Consider the following 26,824-nt stretch of genomic DNA (forward strand, 5'->3'; position numbering starts at 1 on the left):
TCCTGCCAGCAACCTCCAATTCCCAGGTAGCCAACAATCTGAATCCTGAATTTATCTTTGCCAGTAATCCGTATTTTTATGTTTAAATGAATACCTTAATCAATATTTGCATATCAACAGTGGAATCCTTCCAAGAAGAAAAGCTTTTCTTCTGTTAAGCGCCACTCTTTTACTTTTCTCCCCTTGGTCCCAATTCATTCACTCTTTCTTTCTTTCTTTAATGAATTTTTATTGTGGTATAAGTCGCATAATATAAAACATGCTGTTGTAACTGTATTTGCCTAGACAGTGGCACTAAATACATTCACGTTGTTGTGTAACTCCCGCCTTCATCCATCTCCCAAGTTTTTCACTTGTGTAAACTGAAACTCTGACCCCATTAAACACTAACTCCCCATCTTCCCTCCCATCTCACTCCCATCCCCAGCCCTGGCATTCCACCAATGTACTTTTCTGACTATGAATCTGACCGTTCTTGGTACCTCATGTAAGTGAAATCAAACAGTATTTGTTTGCACCTACTGTATACCAGAATGCATTTTTAAGATTACCTTAATATTTGTCCTACAGATTATCCCTTCTCCCCCCGGCCCCGTGCTATACAGTGTATTCTCATTAATTATCTATTTTATACATCAGCAGTGTGTACATGTCAATCCCAATCTCTCCATTCATCCTACCCCCTCCTTTCCTCTCTCAGTGTCCATACGTTTGTTCTCTATGTCTGTGTCTCTATTTCTTCTTCGCAAATAGGTTCATCTCTACTGTTCTTCTAAATTCCACATATAAGCACTAATATGCAATATTTGTTTTTCTCTTTCTGACTTGCTTTACTCCGTATGACAGACTCTAGGACCATTCATACCTCCTCCTTCTTCCCTCCCTCACTCCTTTCCTTCTTTTTCTTTATATTTTAATTTTTTTGGCTGCGTGGCATGCAGGATACTAGTTCCCTGACCAGGGCTTTCCCTGCATTGGAAACGTGGAGTCTTAACTACTGGACTACCAGAGACGTCCTTTGGTCCCAGTTCTTGCTTGTCATTCCACCCAACATCTGTCAGGTACTTGGGCACCACTGTCAGGTAAGCTGCAGGAGGGCACTGATGGCATCTCCTTCAGATCTGAATCGCCCGCAGCACCTAACGCCTCTGTCAGTGTCAGCTGAGTGAAATTCTTCTTGTACTTGCTCTGCTCTTTAGCAGGCTAAGTATCCCCAGTTCCTTGGAGCATGCTTTTTGTGAGCTGGTTCCAGATTTCTCACCATCTGGGTCATCCTCTCTGAATGCATTCCTGTTTAGTGACTTTTGAGACAGACCTTGAGTTACAAGAACAGTCCAGTAGATGTGGTTTGATGGGAGGGAAGTACACTGGTACCGTCCCTCCCAGGACCAGACTCATTGGGTGATACAATCTTAACTCTGAACAGGCAACCCACTGTTCATACATGTGCTCCTTTGAAAATATTGGATTAAGTTCAGTGATGGTCTGTGTTATATGGAAGTTTTCATTCTTTGAAAGTTCATTTTTAAATTGAGATATAATTGAGATATAATTCCCCAATTATATCTCAATTTCCAGATAGTCTTTAAAATGACATTTATTTCTAGCTTTTCATGTATGCTCTTTAAGTATTCTTTTTTCCTTTACAATTGAACATACACTCTCAGTCAGAGGCCAGTGGGCATTTGATGGATGGAAAAAAAAAAAAAATCCAAGCTTTTGTCCATCAGATACTTTTCATCCTTACCTCAACCATATTAAGTTTATGATACTTCATGCTTATTAATGTTAGCTCTTTTCATTTTTTCCATTTTCCACTCATTTGATGAAATATAAGCAAAACACACTTAAGCAGAGGTTTGAAAATCCTCATTTGCTAGCTGACCCCTTTTTCCTCAGAGCAATTAAGTTGAATCCAAGTAAGAAGCCCCACCCTCTTCCCTTGTCTGGGTTCCTGAAAAGCTTAAGATGCCCTCGAACAGAGTCCCTAAATGGTTGCAATGATATATGCAGCTGATTTCAACAATGGTGCTGAGTATGGTTGCTGCTGTCCTTAATGGACCGCCAGCTGGTAGCATCACCATCTAGGATACAGATGTCTACATGGGTGGTCTGGCAGGAAGGTGGCTTAGATTAGGAAAGTGACTTTGTTCCTGAACTGATTAGAAGCATTCTCCACAGGGACTTCCCTGGCTCTACTAGTTAAGGCTCCACTTTCCAATGCAGGGGGCACAGGTTCAACCCCTGGTTGGGGAACTAAGATCCCAGTTGCACAGTGTGTGTGTGTGTGTGTGTGTGTGTGTGTGTGTGTGTGTTTGTGTTTGTGTTAGTTGCTCAGTCCTGTCCAACTCTTTGTAACCCTATGGACTGTGGCCCAGTAGGCTCCTCTGTCCATGGAATTCTCCAGGCAAGAATACTGGAGTGGGTTGCCATTTCCTCATCCAATGCTTTGTGGTATGGCCAAAATTTTAAAAATAAGTTGTCTCCACCGCCCCCTCAGAATTTTTGCCTCATTTCAATCTTTTGATCAAATTTAAGACCCTCCCCTAAATTTTTTTTTTTCCCACCTCGTGTGCAAACCAGATCAGGTGTCTAGTTTGTAGTTTCTTTTACTTAAACCACCTTTGAAGATTTAAAAAATACTTACATTCCTTTTCTTCCTGTAAGTGTAAGTAAGTGCTTTACCCCTCAGTATCTCCTTGCCGTTGACCTTGTTAATATTCAGTCTTGATTTTTAGATCCAATTCTTAAATGTGATGGCTGCAAATGAGCATCCAGTGGCTTGGAGGATGGCGGCACAGGGCCAATGCAGTGTCGTCATTGTGCTTCAACCAGAAATGTAGCTGATTTGGAAAGGGCAGAGTGAGGTACAGGAGGGATGGAATAACTTTGAGAACCAGTATGAATAATGTCTGTGTTTCATCTCTTCAAACCACACTCCTCATTTATTTTAAAGAAAATGCCAGTGGGGTGCTCATGGAGAGGATACCACAGTAAATAACGCAGGATATCTCATCAGGCACCAAGCTATGCCAACACGCTGGGGAGAAAACTTAGTAATGCCTGACCCTAGTGGCGAATGACATTTTAATGACAGAATTTAATGTTTTTATTCGATAAAATGCATACAATAATAAATCAAGAGATTATGACAGAAAGTGATAGTAACCCCTCTTCTTCCTTAGCCCCAGCACCCTAGAGTAACTCTAGATAGTATTTATTGACTTTCTGTGGATAAACATGGGGTTTTTTTTTTTTTAATTATCCAGTCCTGATGACTTTTTATTTTTACGTTTTTATCTATTTATTTATTTTTGGTTGTGGTGTCTTAGTGCTGCTCAGGCTTTTGTCTAGCTGTGGCACATGGAAGCTGCTATGTAGTTTCAGTGCACAGGCTTCTCATTGCCGTGACTTCTTTTGTTGCAGAGCGTGGGCCCCAGGCGTGTGGGCTTCAGTTGTTGCGGCTCCCAGGCTCTAGAGCACAGGCTTGATCGTTGTAGCTCATGGGCTCAGTTGCTCTGAGGCATGTGGGGTCTTCCCAGATCAGGAATCAAACTCCTGTCTCCTGCATTGGCAGGCGAATTCTTTACCAGTGAGCCACCGGAGAAGCCCCTAATGACTTCTTGCTATTTTTAGTGTCTGATAGTTTTGTTTCTTCATGGGCCATGTTCATGATTTTAAATTCATAAATTTAAAGTTTATGTCCAGCTCCATCCACTTTAGTCAGTGTCTGAACTCCATTCACCTTCCTCTACCTCAATTCCCACTTGCTGTCAGTTCGACAGGAAGTCCTGTCAGTTCCTGCAGTCTCAAAGTTGTCCATTGTCATAGTTCTCTCTGAGTATGGCTTCTCTTACGCCAGTCTCTTGGATTTTATTTTTTACTTTTGTTGCTCATGGTCTCCCTCTCTTTGTCTAGTTTGGTGTCCTGGGAAGTCTCTTCAATTTTATTTTCTAACCTTTGAGTTAAACTTTCTAGTTTAGCTATCACTTTTTTTTTCTCTTTGATTTTCCCTTTTTCATAGCATACTGTTTTTGTTTTATGAATGTATTTTCTCAGATTTGTATCTCTTTTTTTTTCTTTAAGTATGTTTTTGAAGCCTTAAAGGCTGGTCCCTTACTTGCCTGTTCCTCTGAGGACACATTTGGGTGTCTTTTCTTTTTGCTGTGCTGTGTGACACGTGGGGTCTTAGTTCCCTGACCCGGATTCAAACTTGTGTCCCTTGCAGTGGAAGCATGGAGCCCTAACCATTGGACCACCAGACAAGTCCCAGCAGTTGGGCCTTTTGTGCTGCTTGCTTTCCTTGTATTGTATTTTGGTAGTTTAGTGGTTAAGAGCTTGGTCTCTGGCTCAAATTCAGGTTGAATCCTGGCTTTAGCCTACCAGTACCGGAGACATGGGTTCAATTCCTGGGTCAAGGAGATCCCCTGGAGGAGGGAATGGCAACCCACTCCAGTATTCTTGCCTGGGCAATCCCATGGACAGAGGAGCCTGGCAGGCTACAGTCTATGGTGCAGCAAGAGTCAAATGAAGCTGAGCGTCCACCAACCCCCTACCCCACCCACACACACAGTCAAGGGGAGAGAATGGAGAAACACACTTTTACTTTGCCAATTTTTATGGCAGTTCTCATGATTAGTCCTTGTAGTGTTTCCTTGTTAGCTTAGTTACATAACCACTGTTATTATGTTTTTATACTCTAATTTCTTGGAGAATTTGTTGTTCAGTCACTAAGTTGTGTCCCGGTCTTTTCAACCCCATGGACTGCAAACCGCCTGGCTCCCGTGCTCTTCACTATCCTGGAATTTGCTCAGACTCATGTCCATTGAGTTAATTCTTGGAGAATAACCAGAGTCAAACAGACAAAGACCTGCAAGGAAGAGGCAAAGAGGTGGAAAGGGAAGTGTCTCACGAGCACCTTAGTCTGTGGGTGAGTTTCATGAAGAGGTGCAGGTATATACAAAGAATGTTCTCTACAGTTTCTACAAATTAATAGACTGTTGGAATAGAGATCATTTACAGTCTCTTCCCTTTTAATTTTTTTAAAATTTGTTTTTTAAGCCATACCATGCAGCATGCGGGATCTAGTTCCCCAAGCAGGAATCAAACCCATGCCCTTTGCACTGGGAGCCTTAACCACTGGACTGCCAGGGAAGTCCCTATCTACAGTCTCTTCTTCCTTAGACATTCTGGGAATGATGGGCTCTTGCAGACATGGGAAGGTTACTAGTTCCTGCTCCCTGCTGTTAGCGAGTATGGATACCTGCATGTTCCTGAAGCTTTGAATTCTGTATGCTAGTTTAGCATTATTATAAGTTTTGAATATTTTGATGGGCAATGCAGTGATGAAGATTTTATTGTTATTTTGCCTTTCAATAACCTTGTCTATCATTGTGGTTTTGATTGCTCCTTTGATTCAATTATTGTATAGAAAAGTTTATATGTATATATGAGAATGAATTTTATGTATATAAAATGAATATCATGGACTGTTCCTCCTCTTGGTTAATTGCTTTATGAAATGGAATATTTCCTGCCATATCAGTTAAGAGGGATTGTTGAGCTGATGAACCCTAAGGGAATTCAGGAAGGAGGAGAATATCTTTATCTATCTGAGGTTGCAGCCACTCTCTGTGGAAGAGGGGATCTGAAAACACCGGAAGCTTGCCCCAGATAGCTGAGATACAGATAAAAGGAAGGATTTCTCCAAGCCCAGATACTTAACATCTTCCCAAACATAGAAAAGCGCTAAATTCCTCTTCTTGAGATATCTGGTTTTCCTTGAATAGCAATAATCTTTGATGTTCAGATTACCTGCCCTTTGTTATAAGACTTTTATATAACCTGGCTACCCCAGCCCCCGCTCCCACCCCCACCCCTACACCAGCAATTCTTTCAGGGCTACTTGAGATGCTCCCTCCCATGCTTGAAGTCCTAAGAACTTCCCACCATATAAAACCCAAGTCTTAACTTCTAGGTTATGACTGTTTTTTAAGTCGGCAGTTTCTATTTCTGTTGTTAAAGTGTAAAATCAAAATATTGTTGACTCATTTGAAAATGTTTTAGTGGATATGATGAATTCTTAAGAAGACTTGCCTTGGCGTCTTCCAGTCCTTGAGGAGCTCAACTTTCTTCACCCTTGAGGCAAGAGATTAGAATTGCTTAACGTGGCTTGGTGGTCCATGCACTTAAGCAGGCAGTTGGCCAGCGGAGGGTGTGTTGTAGTATCTGGTTCTTTGAGAAATTCAAACTGTATTTGGCAGCTGACTCTTCTCATTTTCATTGTACCTTTGCTGAAGAATGTCTTCTGTGCTCAGTCAGCCTCTGCCTGGAAGGGCTGAATAGTTTGCATACTTCTGAGTCACTCCCGGTCCTTTAACAGTCCTAGTCCTAATGGAGTATTCTTCTAAAACTTAGAATAGAATCTGTCTCCATAAGTAGAGATAGCTTTCCTGACCAAACTGGGAAGATACTGGGTGAGAAAGGAGGGGGGAAATGAAAGAGCACAGGTAAGAATGGTGGTCCGTAGCATCTGAGTCTCAGGTCTGCGCTCTGTGTGGTCTGAGCCTTCCTGTGGTCGTGGAACCACTGACTGCTCTGGCTCTGCTGATCTCTGCTGTGTCAGGAATTCCCGGGCCTCCAGTAAGGTTTTGGAGCTCATGATTTAAAGATGAGTGTGGAGTTAGGGGAAGGGCCAGGTGACATGCTTAAATACTTCGGTGAAGGGGTCATTAGGCCTCTTGCACTCCTGACTTCATCTGGCTATCAGGGTACTATGAGGCTGCAACCACCCCTCCCTAGCTGTTGTGAGCCTCAGGGCAGAGGGGCTGAGCTCTGGAGGCAAACATCTGATGTGAGGTCAGAGCCAGGCTCTACCACGTATCAGCTTCAGGCATTTCATGCGTAGCTTCATACGTGTGTGCTCAGTCTCTCAGTCATGTCTGATTCTTTGGGACCCCATGGATTGTAGCCCATCAGGCTCTTCTGTCCATGGGATTTCCCAGGCAAGGATACTGGATTGGGTTGCCATTTCCTCCTTCAGGGTATCTTCCCGACCCAGGGATCAAACTCCTGCATTGGCAGGCAGATTCTTTACCAGTGAATCATCTGGAAAGCCCACCAGCTTTATGGCCTTTGGTAAAAACCACCAGACTCCCAGAACTGCAGGTTAAAAGAACTGACAATAGCAACTTAATGGCACCTTGCAGGTTGTTGTTAGAATTAGAGATAAGGTATTCCACAGATCATCATTGCCTCTGAAGCTGAAATGCTAATACTTTGACCACCTGATGGGAAGACTCTTTGGAAAAGACCCTGATGCTGGGAAAGATTGAAGGCAAAAGGAGAAGAGGGTGACAGAGAATGAGATGATTGGATGACATCACCAACTCAATGGACATGAATTTGAGCAAACTCCGGGAGATGGTGAAGGACAGGGAAGCCTGGTGTGCTGCAGTCCATGGGGTCTCAAAAGAGTCGGACACGATTTAGCGACTGAACAACAATAATAAAAATCATCCTCAATCTCCTCTTCCTCGTAGTTCTCCTTGTCATGGTTCATCCCGGGTCACCCTTCTGTGTGCCAAGTACCTTCACATGATAAACAGCAGTGGTTCCTGGCTGTTGTTCACAGGTCGAAGGGACACCCACCTCCCATGGGTTAAGCACCTCTAGGCTGGCCTGATCAAGTGTGGTTTGTGACCTGAGCCTGCAGGGCAGAGTGGCAGTGACTGGGGGCTGGTAGTGGGGACAGGAGGCTAATAGGGGCCCAATCCCCTTGGAAAATGACGTCAAAGGGCCTGAAATGCCTCAGGAAAATGCCTGGAGGTGTTGAACACAAGGGCCCATGAGCAATGCAGTGATTTACTTTGGATTTCTGATCTGTCAAGTGAGGGGAATGAATCAGGCCTGGATCTGCCTCCCCAAATCTTTCGAATCAGGAACTCTTATTCTGATGTTTATTTATTTTTATTTATTTAATTGTCTGTGCCCAATCTTAGTTGCAACACTCAGGATCTTTAATTATCATTGAGGTACATGGGATCTTTAGCTGTGGCATACGGGTTCACTGACCAGGGGTTGAACCCTGGCCCCCTGCATTGAGAGCGCAAGGGTCTTAGCCCCTGGACCACCAGGGAGGTCTCGCAGGCACTCTAAATTTGGAATAAAGAGAGTGTACACAATCAGACTGTTAGACTATAAGCCCTAGGAGGGCATAACCCAGATCTTTCTTTGTTCTTTTACCCTTAGCCTGTATCACCATAGATATGTAGAAGTCCCACAGGGATTATTTGAGAAATAAATTATCCCCTGCTTTATCTCTGTCCTGGGATAGAACCCAGTCATCATGGATGTATATAACCAATGGTGGGTGGGAGAGGTGGGGGCCAGCTCAACTGACGTATTTCTTATACAATATTCAATTCAAATATTCAATTTATGAGAACTTATAACCTTGCCCATAAATTTTGCTTTGTGCCAGAGAAGTAGCGAGTCTGAAATTATAATAAAACCGTAATATTTTCATGAACATTTTGGCTATACTGTTTCACTTTTTTTTTTTGGCTGGGCCACGTGGCATGTGAGCTCTCAATTCCCCAACCAGGGGTTGAACCTGCACCCCCTACATTCAAAGCTCAGAATCCTAACCACTAGACTGCTAGGGAAGTCCTTGTTTCACTTTTGTTTTTTTAATATGAGGAATTCTGATATGTTGTGAAAGATGGTGAAAATAAGCTTCTTTTTGAAGGTAAAAATGCATACAAACAGAGCTATAGTATTGAAAGCATTTGTTAATACTTCATAAAAGATTTGTATATTTTGATTTCTTTCCAATTTTGAATGAAAAAAAAAATGTTCTTTTGATGAACTTTGCAATTCTGGAGTAAATACTCTCCTTTATCCAAATTGACTTGACTTAATGGGAACTCACAAACCATGGGAAATTGTCAACAGGGAGTCAGATGTATTAGAAATAATAACGTAGGAACATTCCAGGACTGAAGAGAGAGATTTGAAAGTTTAATATGTTAATGTACCCGTTGGCGTCTTGGATGGAATTTTGGAGAAATTGGGACTGTTTGAGGTCCAATGGGCTTAGAGAGAGGACAGGACCCAGCTAGGGCCAGTTTGGAACAGGGGGCCGCTAGAGTGAGGGGTGAGCACCGAGAAGCAGACATCTGGAGGTTGTTGGTCAGCCTTGCTCAGAGGGTGGAGTGCATTTATGATGCTCAGAACAAAGGAAGAGAAGATGGATCCAGCAGTAGATTCCCAGAGCATTGCCTGAGTTAGAAGACTCCTGACTGTGTCTGACAGTCCACTCTTGTTTCATTTCCCATCCTTTCGGGTGTATGTGTGGGTGAGTATGTGTGTGCGCGTCTGCACACTCAGTTGTGTCCGACTCTGGGATCCCATGGACTGCAGCCTGACAGGCTCCTCTATCCGTGGGATTTCCCAGACAAGAATACTGGAGTGGATTGCCATTTCCTTCCCCAGGAGATCTTCCTTACCCAGGGATTGAACCAGCATCTCCAGCATTGCAGGCAGATTCTTTGCTGCTGAGCCACCAGGGAAGCCCATCTTTTGTTTTAGCATATTTTAAAAAATATTTATCTATTTGGCTGTGTCAGATCTTTGTGGCGGCACATAAGATGGCTCGAACTCTTAATGTTTTAGTATCTTAATCCCAGTGTCTGCCAGTGGGTCCTAAAGTCCCGTGTTCCACGTAGCACATGGAATCGGCTTCTTCAGGTGATCTGGCCTTCTCTGCCCTCCCTGAATTCCCATTAGATGCAGGGGATGGGGGTCACCCTCACTGGGCTACTTACTCCACTGCCTTACATTGGACCTCTCTGGTAGCTCAGACGGTAAAGAATCTGCCTGCAATGTGGGAGACCTGGGTTGGATCTCTGAGTCAGGAAGATTCCCCTGGAGAAGGAAATGGCAACCCACTCCAGAATTCTTGCCTGAAGAATCCCATGGACAGAGGAGCCAGGCGGGCTACAGACCATGGGGTCACAATGAGTAGGACACGACTGAGCGACTTTCACATTCTTTCATTCATTACCTTAGATGCCAAAGACTGGTTTATGAGGATATCAGAACAGGTTGGATGGAGTATATGGAATGGAATGTGGTGAGCTGAGTATTTTGAGTTATTAATGATATGGTACATGATGTTCTTAGTGGGCCAAATAAAGGCTTCCTGTTTAATGATAAATAGGGGCATGGCATTTGCCTCTGTGTTTATAGGCTGTGTAGTATTTTAATTAAAATGTAATGTTGAAGTTAACCTCAAGGTCGTATTTTAGACGGACTGGAAAAGGAAATGAAGGCTCCCTTGTGGGTAAGACCTATGAGTCACATAGACGCTGTCTGATGTTTGGAGGCCGCAAGGCTGGCTCCGCCACCTAGAATCCCAAGCCCTCTGTCCTTGATAGCCTCGGGGGTGATATTTCAGAATGCAGCCAACCTCTCTAACAGCTGCCCTTGAATATTTAGATATAGAATTGGAATTCTGTGCCGGTGTTACTCAGACGAAAGGTGCCACCGAGAAGAGAGGCGTCTGTCTCCATCCCCACGTCCCGCACTGGCCTCATCTTGTGATGTCCCTGAGTGAGTCCTTTCATGTCCCCAAGAAAAGGGATGGCAGAACTGGTGGGCTGTGCTAAGGAGTGGTTTTCCTTTGTTTTGCTTTAAAAAAAAAAAAAAAGAAAACAAATTCAGGCAAGGTGGAGAGATAGTGGAAAGGATAAGAAGGTCTTTGTGATTAAGTAAAACAGAGCTGGCACCCCCATCCCACCTTCGTAAGTGCCACTGAGCCTCCCTGAAGCTGCCCTTGGAGATGGCTCATGAGTAGAATGTCCTACCAGATTTGTAAAAGAACACAGGATTAGTGACATGCATATCTTTAGAATCTTCTTCCTTTAAAAAAAAAGTGAACGATATTTACTATTTTATTTTTGTAGTAAAATCTCTCTCTCTCTTTTTTTGGCTGTACCTCTTGGCTTTCAGGATCTTAGGTCCCCAATCAGGGATGGAACAGGGGCCCTGGCAGTAAAAGCACCTAGTCCTAGCCACCAGACCACCAGAGAATTCCCTAAAATCTCATTTGGACTTCAGGAGAGCTAGCCTTTCTCCCTGGTATGCTCTAATAAGAAAATAATTAGTAGAAGTCAGATTTAAGAGGATTGTTCACTTGTCCCCCTTCTTTTTGTGACCAGATGTGCATAACATGAAATGGAATCTTTGGACCAGTTTTAAGTGGACAGTTCTGGGGCATCGAGTCTGTTCACATTGTTTGGAAACCATTACCACCATCTGTGTCCAGAACTTTCCATTTTCCCAGATGAAAACTCTGTGCCCTAAAGCAGAATGTGCACATTTTAAAGCATGATCTATTTCAGAAATGCTTAGGTTGGGCGTCTGGACATACTGATTCCAAATCGTTTTACATTTGTGTTGCAAGGGGATGATAAAAGACATGACTGAGCAGTTACACACCACCCTAGCCTGAATAGGTAGGAGCCCATTGAACGCGCCAGACAACTAAAGCCTAGAGCAGGACTGATAATTCTGCCTGATGCTGAACCTATGCTGCGCCCCCTCCAATATGCTTGTGCTGGTTTGGCTGTAATTTGTGCGACTGACAATTCTTCCCCAGTTTGTCCATATTCTGGAGCTATAATATACTTACAGCAGTTATCTTGGTACTTACAATTCAGAGTGAAGTTTTAACCTTTCTCAAAGCTTTCGTTTCCTTGTCTTAGAGTGACCCATCTGTGTGGTCTCTGAGGAAGGGTCTTTCCATTCACCTGTCCTGTGAGGAAAGAGAAGTCGCTCAGTCGCGTTCGACTCTTTGCAGCCCCTTGGACTGTAGCCCACCAGGCTCCTCTGTCCATGGGATTTTCCAGGCAAGAGTACTGGAGTGGGTTGCGATTTCCTTCTCCAGAGTATCTTCCTGACCCAGGGATCGAACCTATGTCTCCTGCATTGTAGGCAGACGTTTTACCATCTGAGCCACCAGGGAAGTCTCAACCTGTCCTGTAGTTCTAGTTATTTCCATAATTGATGTTGTGAACTTACTATGCTTTTAAGAAGGAAGAAGCGGGGCGGGGAATGGAATGTTCTGGAAGTCAAATGAAGAGTAGAGAATACAAGGGAAAAAAGACAGGCACAAAGAAGGAATGAGACCGAAGAGAAAGGAACTGCGATGTCATCAAGGAGGGACTCGGGACATCACCAGGTTTGTCCCAAGGAGGATGTTTATTTAACAGACTTCCACTGTGAGTGTACACAGAACATTAAGGGAGCAAACAGTACCAAGCCCAAGCTGATGGGAGGGAGAGAACCACCACTCTGGTTTCAGATCATGTGTCATCTTGTGTCCTGGGGTCACATTCAACGTCCACTCGTGCCACGTCTGGCTGTGGACACATGAAAGCAGCCTAGACGGGGGACAAAAAGGGAGTCCATGGGGTTTCACTCATCACCTCATTTAATTCTCCCTGTAGATCCAAGGCAAGGTTACACCCCTTTAGAGCCCAGGAAACAGGACTGCTGGTCACTGGGACTTCCCTGGTGTCCAGTGGTGGGACTCTGCTTCCACTGCAGGGCAGAGGGTTCGATTCCTGGTCAGGGAACTAAAATCCTTCATGCTGCCCTGTAGCCCCCCAAAAAAATAAATACAAATTTTTTAAATTAAACAAAGATCCGATCACTGATCGTGGCAGAGCTGGGTTCCAGTCCTTGAGTTGTCTGATTCAAAGCCTACTCTTTTCTCTAACCCACTGTGCAAATCTCCACCCTCTGTCCACACCCCAGACCATCACACAGTTGTGACTACATACTCTGAGCTGCTCACAAAAGGCTAATGTTAGCTCATATTTACGAGAGAATAGTGGAAGCTCCACCCAGGTCAACACTCCAGGAGCCCTATGATCGGGTGCTTGACCAGGTTTGGGACCTCAAACGGTAGCTTCAAGACTCAGCTCACTTCTCTCAACTTTGCTTTCTTATTGGTAACAATTTTTTTTTTTTTGCTCTACTGCAGGGCATGTGGAATCTTAGTTTCCCAACCAGGAATCGAACCGTCACCCCTTGCAGAGTCTTAACTACTGGACCTCCAGGGAAGTCTTGTAGTAATTTTGAGGAGGTTCTTTCTGAGCAGTGACAAAGGTGATGTTCGGCAGAAGAGGGCACAAGCATCCTGGAAGAACTCCTGTTGACTGGTCTTGGTTCCAACTCTGCTTCTACCAGAAGCAGTCACTCTGGCCAAGGAGGTCCACCTTGAGCTTGTGTTCATACCCGCAGCTCCAGGGTCAGGAGAGAGATGCTCTGAAGATACAGCAGATCAGAAAAGCTCTCTGTCGGCTGTGGGTGACCATCCATGAATGTCTACTGGACATCTCAGCAGTTGTCATGTAGGAGTTAAAGGGCTTTTGTTGAACTCCATTTGTGAGTCCCTGTGAGGCAGGGCAGACCCTGACCATGTCTTGTGTGCTATGGCTGTTGGGAGAACTCACCTTACAGTGAGATAAAATAATGAGAAATTGATTCTTGGGTTTCTAGTTCTAAGAAGTAACTTTGGCCCTCAAAGGGATAATTAAATAAGATTTTTTAAAAAAATGTATTACCCTGTCCCGGAGATTTCATGAGCTCTGTCTTTTAATTTTAGCTATGTTTCTTCGGTATGAAATAGGGAGATCCTTTAAGCCAGAGGTCCCCTACCTTTTTGGCACCAGGAACTGGTTTTTTAGAAGACACTTTTTCCATGGACCAGGGATGGGGGATGGTTTCAGGATGATTTAAGGGCTTTACATTTACATTTATTCCTATTATAATTACATCAGCTCCACCTCAGATCATCAGGCATGAGATCCCGGAGTTTGGGAACCTCTGCTTTAAGGCTTTACTTTGGTCACGTGTCTGTTTTCAATCTGTATTTGGTGTGAATGGGAGCGACATACATTAAATGCCTTTTTTATCAGATGCTTGTGACTTACATAAGCCAGCTCAGGTAATCCTCTCAAAAGCTGTACTGTAGGGTAGGTGGCATTCTAACCATTTCACAGGTATTTATGCAGCTGTTGGTGGCGGGGAGGCCAGTGGGGAGGGAAGACAGCATTTCTTCTGGCTTTTCCAACGTGTTAGATAATTACAGAATGCCAAAAGAGCCCCAATTATCATTAGAACAATTTCATGCACAATTATACTCAAACAAGTTCAAGCAAATTATTCTGTTTTAATTGTAACAGAGCTAAAGTGAGGTGATTTTCGTATTCTTTAGGACTGTTAACTTTTCCTCTGAAAAGTAATTTTTGTAAAAAAATTAAGTCATGCCAAGTCTTGTTTATTTTTGCTTTGACACAGAGAAAGAGTATTGTAGGGGAGAGAACAGTCTCTAATGTCACAAAGAATCATGTTGTTTTGGGACTTCCATGGTGGTCCAGTGGTTAAGACTCTGCACTTCCAAAATTTATCTTCTGGCTTGGCCAAAAGATAGAAAAAGAATTGTTTGGAAGGTGGTTTTAGATCTGGCACAGATAGCCAATCCCTGTGCTGTCATTTGGAAGGAAATTTCTAACACCTAGGATAGAATGAAATCCCATCCTTGAGGGTAGATACTAGTTTACAAAAATTGGATAATGCTTGTCTTTTTTTTTTGGCTGTGCTGGGTCTTCGTTGTCACTCAGGCTTTTCTCTAGTTGCAGTGAGTGGGCTTCTCATTGCAGTGGCTTCTCTTGTTGCAGAGCACGGGCTCTAGGGTACCTGGGCTCAGTAGTTGTGGTGCACAGGCTCAGTTGCCCCACCGCGTGTGGGGTCTTCCCAGACCAGGGATTGAACCCATGTCTTCTGCATTGGCAGGCGGATTCTTTACCACTAAGCCACCAGGGAAGCCCCCTTGTTATGTTCTGAAATACCTGAGTACCTGTAAGAAAGGCTCTATTGACCGGGCGTGCATCGCCACACCACTGCCTCCTGGTGAGTTAGGATCTGCTGGAATGCCCTCATTCTGTGTGTTGTGTCATTGTCATCACGGTCCATTGAAGGAAAGGACACATTCCCTTTTCATTTACAGATATAAGCTGTGATGCGTCTGGTCCATCTGTCTCCATGGGACCTGGGCCATGTTGTCTCTCCCAGAACCTCTGCTTGTGGCTGTCTGTGCTCCTGCAGCTGCTGGCCTGAACGGACACCCCAGCCCTCGTCCTTCCAGCTGCTGGGCTTCCCACACCCTGGCAGGAGGCAGCGTGAGGAGCACCTAGAGGGTCGCCTATCTGACACTGATTCATAAGGATTTTCCTTACAAGGAGCCCTGAGAGTGTGACTCACATGTGCCTTCCTGGGATGCCCCACAGTTACCTGGAACCCACTATCTTCCCAAGCTGCACATATTATTTTTTTTAATAATTTACTTATTTATTTGGCTGTACCAGGTCTTAGTTGAGGCATGCAGGATCTTTTAGTTGCAGGGATCTAGTTCCCCAACCAGCGATCAAACCTGGTCCCCTGCGTTGGGAGTCTTGGCCACTGGCCCACCAGGGAAGTCCTCAACGTATTTTCTAAAAACTAAAATTCCAACCCCCCATGATCTCCTTCTCAACATCTCTGTGTGTGCTCATTTTCTGTCCCTTAACTACAGAATTATCTTCATTTCTGTCCCTTCCCCACCACTGCTTGCTGCACAGACGCGTGATGTGAGCCACTCAAAACATGTCTCACCCAGCCATTCTTTTCCTTCCGGTGGCACAGCTTGTCACATCTCCATCCTCTGGGGACTGTGTGCACATTCCCCAGATGCTTTCAGAGTGGGTGACACCTCCTTTGGATGGCCCTGTGCTTTCCGAGGTGAAACCCTCACCCTCACCAGGACAGGCTGCCCTCTGTGTTCTTAGGATGCTCATCTTCCCCTCCAGCTCTTGCCTTTCTTCCCTTTTGTTTTCAGATTTCCCCTCCTGAGTGACTGGCTTCAAGCTTCTGCTTCTGTGCTTCCCGAGTTCCTGGCCCCAACTGAACCATTCCATTCGTTGTGCTCTGATGAACTTACTGACCGTGATAGTCATGTTGCCTAAACTTAGCTTGGTTTTAGTGTTATTTCTTGGTTTGAACCTCATTTCCTTCTGCAGTTCCCCAGAGACTAATAACCCAGGAGCTCATATTTATCCTCATCACCTTCACTGATGCTTCCGGTGAAGGAGGCTAGTTTAAATGTTGCATTTTGGCACACTTTATTTTGTAACCAGTGTTGAGAAGGATACCATGAGCACTGGCTCAGAGTTTTGAAACTTTCAGTTATCATCATCTTGCTTTTCAGTGCCCCTTTTAGCCACATTTCCTTGGTCAGAAAAAAGGAAACAATCCACTGACATTGCTTACCATTAAAATTTTTAATTGTCTCAAACAGCGCCCAAGCAGCAGGTACTTACTTTAAACTGTGTTTCCTTTGCTTTTGCCACTGGAGTTAAAGGACCAGTAGAAATCTGTTTGTGAAGCATTAGTGTAACATTTAGAAAGCCTAAACCTACAAAGGTGCATTTTAAAAAAGGAAAAATAATCATGTTTCAGGGGATGAATGCTTTTTTATCTTCCTCATAATTAAAGTATAAATCACACATTTGTGGTTTATTTTTTTAACTTTTTAGTTTGTATTGGAGTATATAGCTGATTCAGAGAAGGTGATGGCACCCCACTCCAGTACTCTTGCCTGGAAAATCCCATGGATGGAGGAGCCTGGTGGGCTGCAGTCCATGGGGTCACTAAGAGTCAGACACGACTGAGCGACTTCACTTCCACTTTTCACTTTCATGCATTGGAGAAGGAAATGGCAACCCACTCCAGTGTTCTTGCCTGGAGAATCCCAGGGACAGGGGAGCCTGGTGGGCTGCCGTCTCTGGGGTTGCACAGAGTCGGACACGACTGAAGTGACTTAGCAGCAGTAGCAGCAGCATATAGCTGATTAACAATGTTGTGATAGTTTCAGGTGAACAGCAAAGGGACTCAGCCATACACATACATGTATCCACTCTCCCCCAGGCTCCCCTCCCATCCAGGCTGCCACATAACACTGAGCAGAGTTCCCTGTGCTGTACAGTAGGTCCTTGTTGGTTAGCAATTTAAAATATAGCAGAAGTCACACATTCGTTAAGCTCTGGCTACAGAAAGTAAAAGATGGATTTCCCGTTTCTGTGGCTGAAGGTGAGTGTTCCCAGGTCATCTATGTTTTCTCAAGGCCTGTGTTTACCCACCTACTTCCCTCCCAGCCAGACCTTTTACTCTGAGGCTTTGCTCTGAAGTGTATTAGGGCTTTTCAGTATCCTCAGACCTCATCCTTCAATTAACTTTCACGTTACCTTTTGTATTTATCTTTGTCCTATGTCTAAACGTATTTCCAGTAGGAGTCCTAGCTCTGAAATAGTTAAAATGTTGACTTCAAAGTTGGTGGAACTGTGCCAAACATGCTTCATCTGAAGATAAATGGAAATGCTCTTCATGCAGGGCAAAACCAGGGTCCGTTAACTTAAACAGGATGCAGTGTGTCTTAGGGAGGCTCAGCTTGGCCATGTTTATAGACAGAAAGGCAAGCTTTATGTTAAAATGAAAACAAACATTTTCCCTTATCATTGAAGGGAACATCCCCACTGGACGTGGTTCCCCTGGTACTGTACTCTCAAGCCTCCTCCATGAGCACCTCCTGCCTCAACTCCTGCTCCTGAGTGGGAACCAGAACTTAACATTTGTGTTGTTGATCTGAGCTCAGCATAGCTGGTGACTGCAAGAAGATGCTAGACGTTTGAAAGAAGCAGAGAGCAAAATTTGTAGGTTTCCAAGGAGTTACCATACATATGGTGTTCTCTGCTGTGGAAAGTAATCATTCCTTATTCCTTGTGTTGTATTTTAAGTAAATCTTAATTCCCTGACCAGAGATCGAACCTGTGGCTCCTGCATTGTTAAGCAGAGTCTTCATTGCTGTATCTCCAGGGAAGTCCCTATACTGCATTTTGAGTTTTCTAGTATGTTTTCTCAGAACCCATCCTGACTTTGGCCCCATTCACTCTGTGTCATGCAAGTATTTCTACGAATTTACAGGCGAGCGGCTACTGGAGTTCATCTCTAACTCAAGTCTTTCCCTCTGCAGGCAGTTTCTTCCTCCCTTTTAAACTCAGTGCTCTGTGGTGACCTAAATGAGAGGGAAATCCAAGGAAGAAGGGATATATGTATATGTGTAGCTGACTCACTTTGCTTTACAGCAGAAACTAACACAGCATAGTAAAGCAGCTATAGTCCAATAAAAATTAATTTTTTTAAAAAAGCAGGATGGCCAGGATGTCTAGGATTCTGGGGGTTATAACACTGTCTAGGACTTTGGGGTTGAAGATCTGATGGACTGTGCTTGAGCATGGGACTTAATGGAATCAGAATTTTGGCCTGGGTGAAATTTGAGGGATCCAGTCAAAGAAGGGTTAAGGGGCAGTGGAGACTGTAACCAAGAGGAGACTCAGGTTCAGAGGCTGGTATTTATGCGATGCTCATGCTGAGGATGCTATGAAACTAGGGCCTCTGAATGGTCCTCTGGCAGGCCTGGGGCTCTGATCATCAGCATCAGGACTTCAGGCTCAGTTATAGCTACAGTGTAAATACAGGTCTTGGCTATTCAGTCTCAACGTGCCAAGGGTCAGACCTGAGTGTCAGAACCCGCTGCGGGTCCCCAGGACCAGCGGTGGCAGGCCTGGATGCACTTGCAGGAGATGATGACATTCTGACTGTAGACTCTGCTATAAAATGAATGCATGGACTCTCACCAGCTAAGAGTGGCTTTTCCCTAGAGATCCATGTGCAGACAGTACCTGCTTGCATATTTAAGTCAGGACTGAAGATTTCGTGGGGAGGTCCAGGGAGAGTCTGATAAGAACGTGTGTCTGTGTGACATGCAAATGGAGCTGTAGTTGGCTACAAGCAAATGAAGTGCTTTGTTCACGTGGCTTTGACCCTGCCTGACCTTGAATTTCTTGCCTCATCTGCTGTGACATCCTGTGTCCTAATCACTCATCCTAGATTTAGATCTGGCTTTAGCTTGTCCCCCACCCCAAGCTTTTACATACATTCCTTGCTTCCCCAGCTAGACTATAAGTTGCTTGCACCCACCCAGTGTTTTATGTTCATCTTTCTGTACCCACAGAGGTTCTGTGCTTAGTACGTAAAGAGGCATTCAGCAACTATTATTTTTAATGTGTTATTTTTAAAACAAGTGACATCTTCCAGGTGTAGAAACTAGTCCCCTGTTTGCATAATCACCAAGCTAATCAGTCACTGCCAGAATAAGCTGAGATCTTTAGCTGGATTTCTTATGTGACGGTCCACTCCTTTCCGTAATTTATCTTTGTCTTCATCCTGACTTTGACTGCTGTGTTGGAAGCATTGCCAGCAGAGAGTTAACAGTTGAGGCATGGATTCAGTAAAATCCTTTGGCGAGAAGATGTAAGAGTAGTAGGAAGGCTACCGCAGGAGGAGGGGAGCCAGGAAGGGGCCAAGCCTGTGGGTGGTGGGGCTGGGGGAGGAACCAAGAGTGAATGCAGAAGAAAGGCATCATGGGCTCCCATGGTGGTCCAGCAGTTAAGATTCTGTGCTTCCATTGCAGAGGGCACAGGTTCAATCCCTGGTCAGGGAAGATCCTGCATGCTGCTGGTTGTGGCAAAAAGAAAAAAGGAGGGAGAAGGAAAAGAAGGAGAAATTGGATGAGGAGTTGGGGAGAAGGAGTTGCATCAGGAACTTCTGAGAGCCGCTCACTGGACGTTGTGGTGGCAGGGGGTGGATTTCAGGGGCTTCACTGGGGATGAGGATGTGGTGGGGAAGGAGAGATGAGAGATGGGGCTGTCACTAGAGAAGCATCCGTGAAGATGGGCCCTTTCTTAGATCCAGAGACTTGGAGATGTGTGTGGTTCTGGGATTAAGATTGGTTCTGCATGGGTGGGGATGAAATTTTCAAATTTAGGGGAGGATGAGGATCCAGCGCTCGGGTGGAAGGTTAGCCCTGGGATGGAAAAGCAACACCTCTTCCAGACACACGAAGGGGTAAGGGGGAAACAGCAGAAGAAGAGAGCCATTGGGCATAGGAAGGGGGAACGGCTTCTGTGTCTCCGGGTCTGGTGTGTTTATAGCTGAGAAACGTGGAAGTTTACTTGTAAAAGCCTGCCTTTGGGGGTTGGACACATGGAAGAAAAAAACACATTGTTTTTGGACTGTTGTAAGAAATCACTTTTGATGTTTTGCTGTCATGATACCCCAAAATAGCAAATTCTAAGTAAAAAAGCAAAAAATCCTGCCTGTCTGTGTCATGCCACAAAACTGTCCTGTCCAGGCTGGAAGAGCTTAACATCTGTTTTACTTTAGGATAAAGGTTTTGGACTTGGGGATTGTTGATGTTTTGGGGGGGAAAAATTTTATATATATATATATGTTTTTTTTAACTTAATCCTAAGAGCTATGATCTTCAAATGCCCTGAATTTCACCCAGAGTTAGTAATAGAGTCCATTTACCATCTCTCTTTTTATCCCTCATCTTTTAATTGAATTTGAGAGCTAAAAGCACTTTAGGATCTGGTTTGACAGTTTTTACTCAGTACCAAACAATGGTTAGTTTGTGGAATCAGCAAACCCACTGGAGTTTTTAAGTATGGAAAATTTCTAAAGGAATTTATATTCTTTAAGATTCCCAAAACATTCAGATACTTCTTATTTTGGAACCATTGGTATGGAGGTATAGAGGTCATCAATCGTCTACCTTTTTTTTTTTCCATCAAAAACAACATCTTAGTGGTGCCATAAAAGGGACCCACTTCAGCCTCCTCATCTGTAAGAGGTGGATGTTTGACCAGAAACCTCTTAGAGTTTTCCTGAAAACCTTCCATACCTTCAAAGAATTAGCCGCCCCCGAACCCCATCTGTACCTCCGAGGCTTCTCATGTGTTGTCAGACAGTATAATAAACAGGGGAAAGTCCGTAATGTAATACTAACAAATCTGAACATTTCACTAGCACTTTAGTTTTCAAGGCTTTTCAAATACAGACGCTGTAAAGAACGCTTGCTGACTCCATGCAAAACGGTCCAGCAATTGCACTTCCTTAATTTATTCATTTTAACAAATCACTACCTAATAATTATAGGAAATTAGAAATGAATATTTGAAAGAAGAAACATTACCTGGTTCTCACTACCCGAAAATAACCATTATTATCATTTTAATAGATTACTTTCACGTCCCTTTTCCGTATAGATTTTGTTTGAAGGAATGGAACTGTGACCCTGTTTTTTGTTGGCTGCTTTTTGTGGAACATTTGAACATGAGTTTTCCCCACATTAGCCCTTGATGAGATGTAATTTCTAATGGGCTCATGTTTCCTTAGAAGGTTTGTGTTTAGCACAAAGTCTATCATGATTCATAACAGTTTCCAGGAGGGCTGTCTCCATAACTGAAATATCTGGTGAGCTTTTAAAAAATACTGTTGTGAAATATAATAGATAGAATGGTAGCCAGTAATGTTCATAAGATTGTAAATGTTCTGCTTAATGAACTGTAAAAGGAACAGTTGTGACAAGACATGGACTCTGAGGCAGTCTATGACTGCTATTAGACACAGACTATTCTTTGGCAGTCCAGTGGTTAAGACTTCATGCTCCCAATGCAGGGGGCCCCAGTTAGATCCTTGGTCGAGAAACTAGGATTCCACATGATGTGCAGCTCAGCCAAAAAAAAAAAAAAGATACAGACTATATCCAGCGATCCATAAGCCTCCCCAAAACAACATGCTTCTTCCCAGCCATAACCTATTACCCCTCCTCCTGTGCTTAACCACTACCCTGGTTTTTTAGGGCTTCACTTCTTTGCCTTTCTTTCCCTGATGACTCAGGTGGTCAAGAATCTGCCTGCAGTGCAGGTCAGGAAGATGCCCTGGAGGAGGACATGGCAGCCCACTCCGGTATTCTTGCCTGGAGAATCCCATGGACAGAGGAACCTGGTGGGCTACACAACCAAGCAACTTTCACTCAAGCTCCCCTTCATGGATCACAGCCTTGCTGTGGCAAAGGGGCTTTTGTAACTCAATGAAATTGTGAGCCAGGCCACTCAGGGCCACCCAGGATGGACTAGTCACAGTGGAGGGTTCTGACAAAATGTGGTCCACTCGAGGAGGGAATAGCAGTCCACTCCAGTATTCTTGCCATGGGAACACCGTGACAGTATGAAAAGGCAAAAAGATATGACACTGGAAAATGAGCCCCCCAGGTCCGAAGGTGTCCAACATGCTACTGGGGAAAAACAGAGGACAACTACTAATAGCTCCAGAAAGAATTAAGCAGCTGGGCCAAAGTGGAACCGATGCTCAGTTGTGGATGTGTCTGGTGGTGAAAGTAAAGCCCAATGCTGTCAGTATTGCATAGGAACCATGAATCAAGGAAATTGGACATAGTCAAACAGGAGATGGCAAGAGTGTATATCGACAGTGTAGGAATCAGTGAACTAAAATGGACAGGGATGGGAGAATTTAATTCAGATGACCATTATATCTACTACTGTGGGCAAGAATCCCTTAGAAGAAATGGAGTAGCCCTCACAGTCAACAAAAGAGTCCAAGCAGTGAAGTTTAATTTGAGTCGGTTTAAGTTTTTTGCACATGGAGTGTTCTGTGTATCTGCTCATTCTGATTGTATCTCATCCATTCTGAACAGGATGTCTTTACCATTCATCACCATTCATTGTCCTGTGATGCTTTGTGACACCCCTTGGGGCTGTCTCCAACCACCCATGAATAGTCCAGAAGATATTTCTAATCCATGGTGAATATATCTGGGGGAGGAATTGCTAGGTCCATTGGAATGTGTCATTATTATATCTTCACTTTTACTTTTTTGCAAAGTGCTTCTATCTGTCTTCTTATGTCCCCGTCAGGAAAGAATGAAAGTTCCTGTGGTCCCATCTTTGTCAACACTTAGTATTGTCAGCATTTAAATTTTTGTTAGTATCACGCTGTGGTTTTCGTTTGTGAAATCTCATTTCATTTTTACTAATGAAGTTGAGTTACCCTCCCTGCCTTCCTTCCTCCCCTCTCTGCCATTTAGATGTCTTCTGTTATGAAATAATAATTTTGTAGAGTGCTGTTTTTCTGTACTTGATCATTTTTTCCCCCACTGATGTGTTCTTTGCTTTAGTTGTGAACCCTTTGCTGGTTCTGTGTGTGCAAATAATTTTTACCACTTGCCTTTTACTTTCTTAACAATGCCTTCTGAGGACCAGAAGTTCTCTCTTTCTTTGGCTGCACAGGTCTTAGTTGCAGCACAGGGGATCTTAAGTTGTGGCATATGAACTCTTAGTTGCAGCATGTGAGATCTAGTTCCCTGACCAGGGATCAAACCCAGGCCCCCTGCATAGACAGCACGGAGTCTTAGCCACTGGACCACCAGGGAAATCCCAAAGTTCTTTATTTAATGTAATAACAGTTGTCATATTTTCCACTCTTAATAGCTAGTGTTTCACATAGTGAAGTTTTCCAGTGAAAACTCTGAGTTGTAAAGTGTTTGTTGTTAAGGCTATGAGTGTCTGTGTGTCAGAAGTAGGATTTGTTGAGATTGGTGCCAGGTGTGTCCTGATGCCCATGAGTAGAAATCCTGAAAGCTGAGCATCCTTCAGTGAAAAGTTCAGGCTGCTCTATAAAGACATTTCAAGGAGGTCATGATCTTGGAGAATGGACAGAGTCAGGACACTCAAGAAAAGGCTTTTTGAATAACTACACACCCCCTTCTGCCCTTTGAGTCTGTGCCCAGTGCTCCTTTAGTCATTCAGTGTTAGCCCCCAAGGTCCATGAAACAGGATGTAAAACAGTGTCAAGTTACTGAGAAAATAAGTTTGACTCTAATAGTAATACTCACTGCTATTGATAGGTTATCCCGTATGGTTCTCATCATTCCGCAGATCCGATCAAAGAACGTAAGGTAATGGCATCATTTGGCTGATGCCATTTTAATCTGGAAGTCTTTTACTTTATTTTTTTTACTTTTAGCCACACCATGTGGCATATGGGATCTAGTTCCCTGACCAGGGATTGAACTCATGCCCTCTACAGTGAAAGCTCAGAGTCTGGACTGCCAGGGAATTCCTGTTTTTCTTTTAACTTTTAATATTAACCATCTCTTACTCCTCTCCCCTTCAATAACTACCTTCAGTTTTTATTTTTTTCTTCCTCTTATTGTTTATTATTTAGTTGTTTATAATCAATAGTGAAATATCCTGCCACAGAGCTGGCCATTGTGGAAAGAGCCTACACTTCAGATGTGGGGGTTGCAGCTAGTCTTCTCTCCCAGTGCCTTGTGACACCCTGCAATCCACTCATGCAGCATCCAGTGGCCCTCATGCTTTGGGGTGTCAGAGCTACTTTAATGAAAATTGTGGAGGGAGAAGAAGACCCCTAATCTTAAGTATACTTCCCCCTCCAAGGGACTTTGAACTCTCAGTTAAATCCTACTGAAATGGACCTCCCTGTCCATCAGAGAAGGAACTCAGCAGTGGTTCCAGTGGCGGGAGGTCCTCCCCAGAATAACTTCCCTTCAGTCCATAGCATCTCTCTGGGGGATGGTCTGCTGATGAATGATAACAGAGTCCCTTCCTGATACCTCTCAAGATTTCATCCTCATTGAAGGGATTTCTGTTTTAAATTTGTGGATTTAAGGCAAGAAATACTGGAGCCACGAGTTCCTTCCTCAAAACCATCCATCAAAACTCTTTTTGCTGACCTGTCTTATAAAAAGACATATTTATTTGGCTGCATCAGGTCCTGGATGCAGCATGTGGGCTCTTCCTTGCAGCGCCCAGCTTAGTCTTTGTGGCACGGAGCTTAGTTGCTCCTTGGCATGTGGGATCTTAGCTCCCTGACTAGGAATTGAACCTGCATCCCCTGCATTAGAAGGCAGGTTCTTAACCACTGGACGACTAGGGAAGTCCCACTGACCCTTTTTTTAATCTCTCGTTCTTCCAACTGAAATGAATCCCAGGCAAGAACACCAGACAAGACTTGAATCCTGGGACCCTCTTCTTCTGCAAGCACGGTTGTGTTAGATGGTGTCAAGTTCGAAGGCCTGGGGCCACACAGAAACTGTTTTCTGGTTTGTCTTTTTTTTGCTGCACCAGGTCTTAGTTGCAGCGTGTGGGATCTAGTTTGAACCCAGACCCCCTGCAGTGGGAGTGTGAAGTCTTAGCCACTGGACCACCAGGAAAGTCCTAGTTGTAGGAGTTTTGTGAGTTTGTGACACTGTGGTGTTTGGCTTCCTCGCGCTCTCTGCCGCATGTAAGCTAATGGCCTGTGCCCTCTGACTTCTCCAGGTATGGCGTAAGTCCCGAGAACATCATCCTGTATGGTCAGAGCATTGGGACGGTCCCCACGGTAGACCTGGCCTCCAGGTATGAATGTGCTGCGGTGATTCTCCATTCGCCTCTGATGTCTGGATTGCGTGTGGCTTTTCCCGACACCAGGAAAACGTACTGCTTTGACGCCTTCCCCAGGTAAGCTCACTGCTGTACAGTAAGTACTAAGACATCCAGTGACTCAACTTCAGATCAGAAGCCGCGGTTAATTGTGGGTAAACCTCTCCTGAACGCAGCCGGCCATCACCCCTGTGCTGGGCTCCTCAGGGGACAGGAGGCGGATGTGGCACATGCACCGACCATGGACTTAGTCCTCTGGGCCAGACTCATTTGTAAAAAACAACCTGCCAGATGATGGCTAAGGACCTTGCTTGTCCCGACATCCAGGATTAATTGGTTCAGCTGGATGTACAGGATAAAAAAAAACAAGTGCACAGATGTCTTAAAGGAACTAGTACAGTGTTCATTTGTTCACTCAGATGCACATGTATTGTTGAGTCACAATAACTAAATCAGAGGTCTAGATACTCAAATAGGTCTTCCCTGATAGCTCAGGCTTCCATCCCTGGGTTGAGAAGATCCCCTGGAGAAGGAAATAGCAATCCTTTCCAGTATCCTTGCCTGGGAAATTCCATGGACTGTAACCTGGTGGGGCTACAGTCCGTGGGGTCACAAAAGAGTCAGACATGACTTAGCAACCAAATAACAACAGATACTCATATAAAAACTGTAAGCATCCCCAAGTTTGAAATTTCTCTTATGTTTTTGGTCAGACTGCTAGGTAAGAGAAAAAGTAACATAAGCTATGCCGATGATGGGCGTCAGGGACAGTGTAAGTCCTCCATACATCTCTAGACACCTCCTGCTGCCCACCTGTGCCTGAAGCCCCCCTTCCCTGCACGAGAGCCCATGGCCAGGCCCCCTCCTGCCAGCACCCCAGGGGCGGCAGAGCTCCTGCCAGCCTAGCCCCTGCTGTTTTCCAGTCCCCGAACAGAAGGAGGAAGACAGGCAGGTGTTTTATACAAGCAAAAGCAGTGGGCACATTGCCTTCTTGAACACCTCTCTTTGAAAACCTCTGCTTTTTTTTTTTTTTTTTTAATCTAAGCTGAGGAGGGGCTTCACTGGTGACTCAGATGGTTAAGAATCCAGCTGCAATGCAGGAGACCTGGGTTCTATCCCTGGGTTGGGAAGATTCCCTGGAGGAGGGCATGGCATCCCACTCCAGTATAATTGCCTGGAGAATCCTCATGGACAGAGGAGCCTGGTGGGCTACAGTTCACGGGGTCGCAAAGAGTCAGACACGACTGAGCGACTAAGCACAAGCTAAGGAAAGTATTTAATAAAGATTATTTGCCCAGGGCACATCCGAAATTCTGACAGCAGGACACCCATGGCCATGTTATAGAAAACCTCAA

The 26,824-nt window shown here is 44.4% G+C and overlaps 1 protein-coding gene across 1 annotated transcript in view; it reads left to right on the forward strand.

The window, feature by feature from the left end:
* The window catches only part of ABHD17C (abhydrolase domain containing 17C), a gene marked incomplete at its 5' end in the record, with an annotated part of 54,478 nt that overhangs the window by 22,913 nt on the left and 4,741 nt on the right, over window positions 1-26,824 (forward strand). Inside the window, one exon of the mRNA XM_010843393.1 lies at window positions 25,368-25,547. Within this exon, the coding sequence (XP_010841695.1) occupies window positions 25,368-25,547 (180 nt within the window). The remainder of the gene's footprint in view (window positions 1-25,367; window positions 25,548-26,824) is intronic.

The sequence above is a fragment of the Bison bison genome, unplaced genomic scaffold, assembly GCF_000754665.1.
Source record: "Bison bison bison isolate TAMUID 2011002044 unplaced genomic scaffold, Bison_UMD1.0 scf7180017864181, whole genome shotgun sequence".
In the NCBI taxonomy this organism is placed as follows: domain Eukaryota; kingdom Metazoa; phylum Chordata; class Mammalia; order Artiodactyla; family Bovidae; genus Bison; species Bison bison.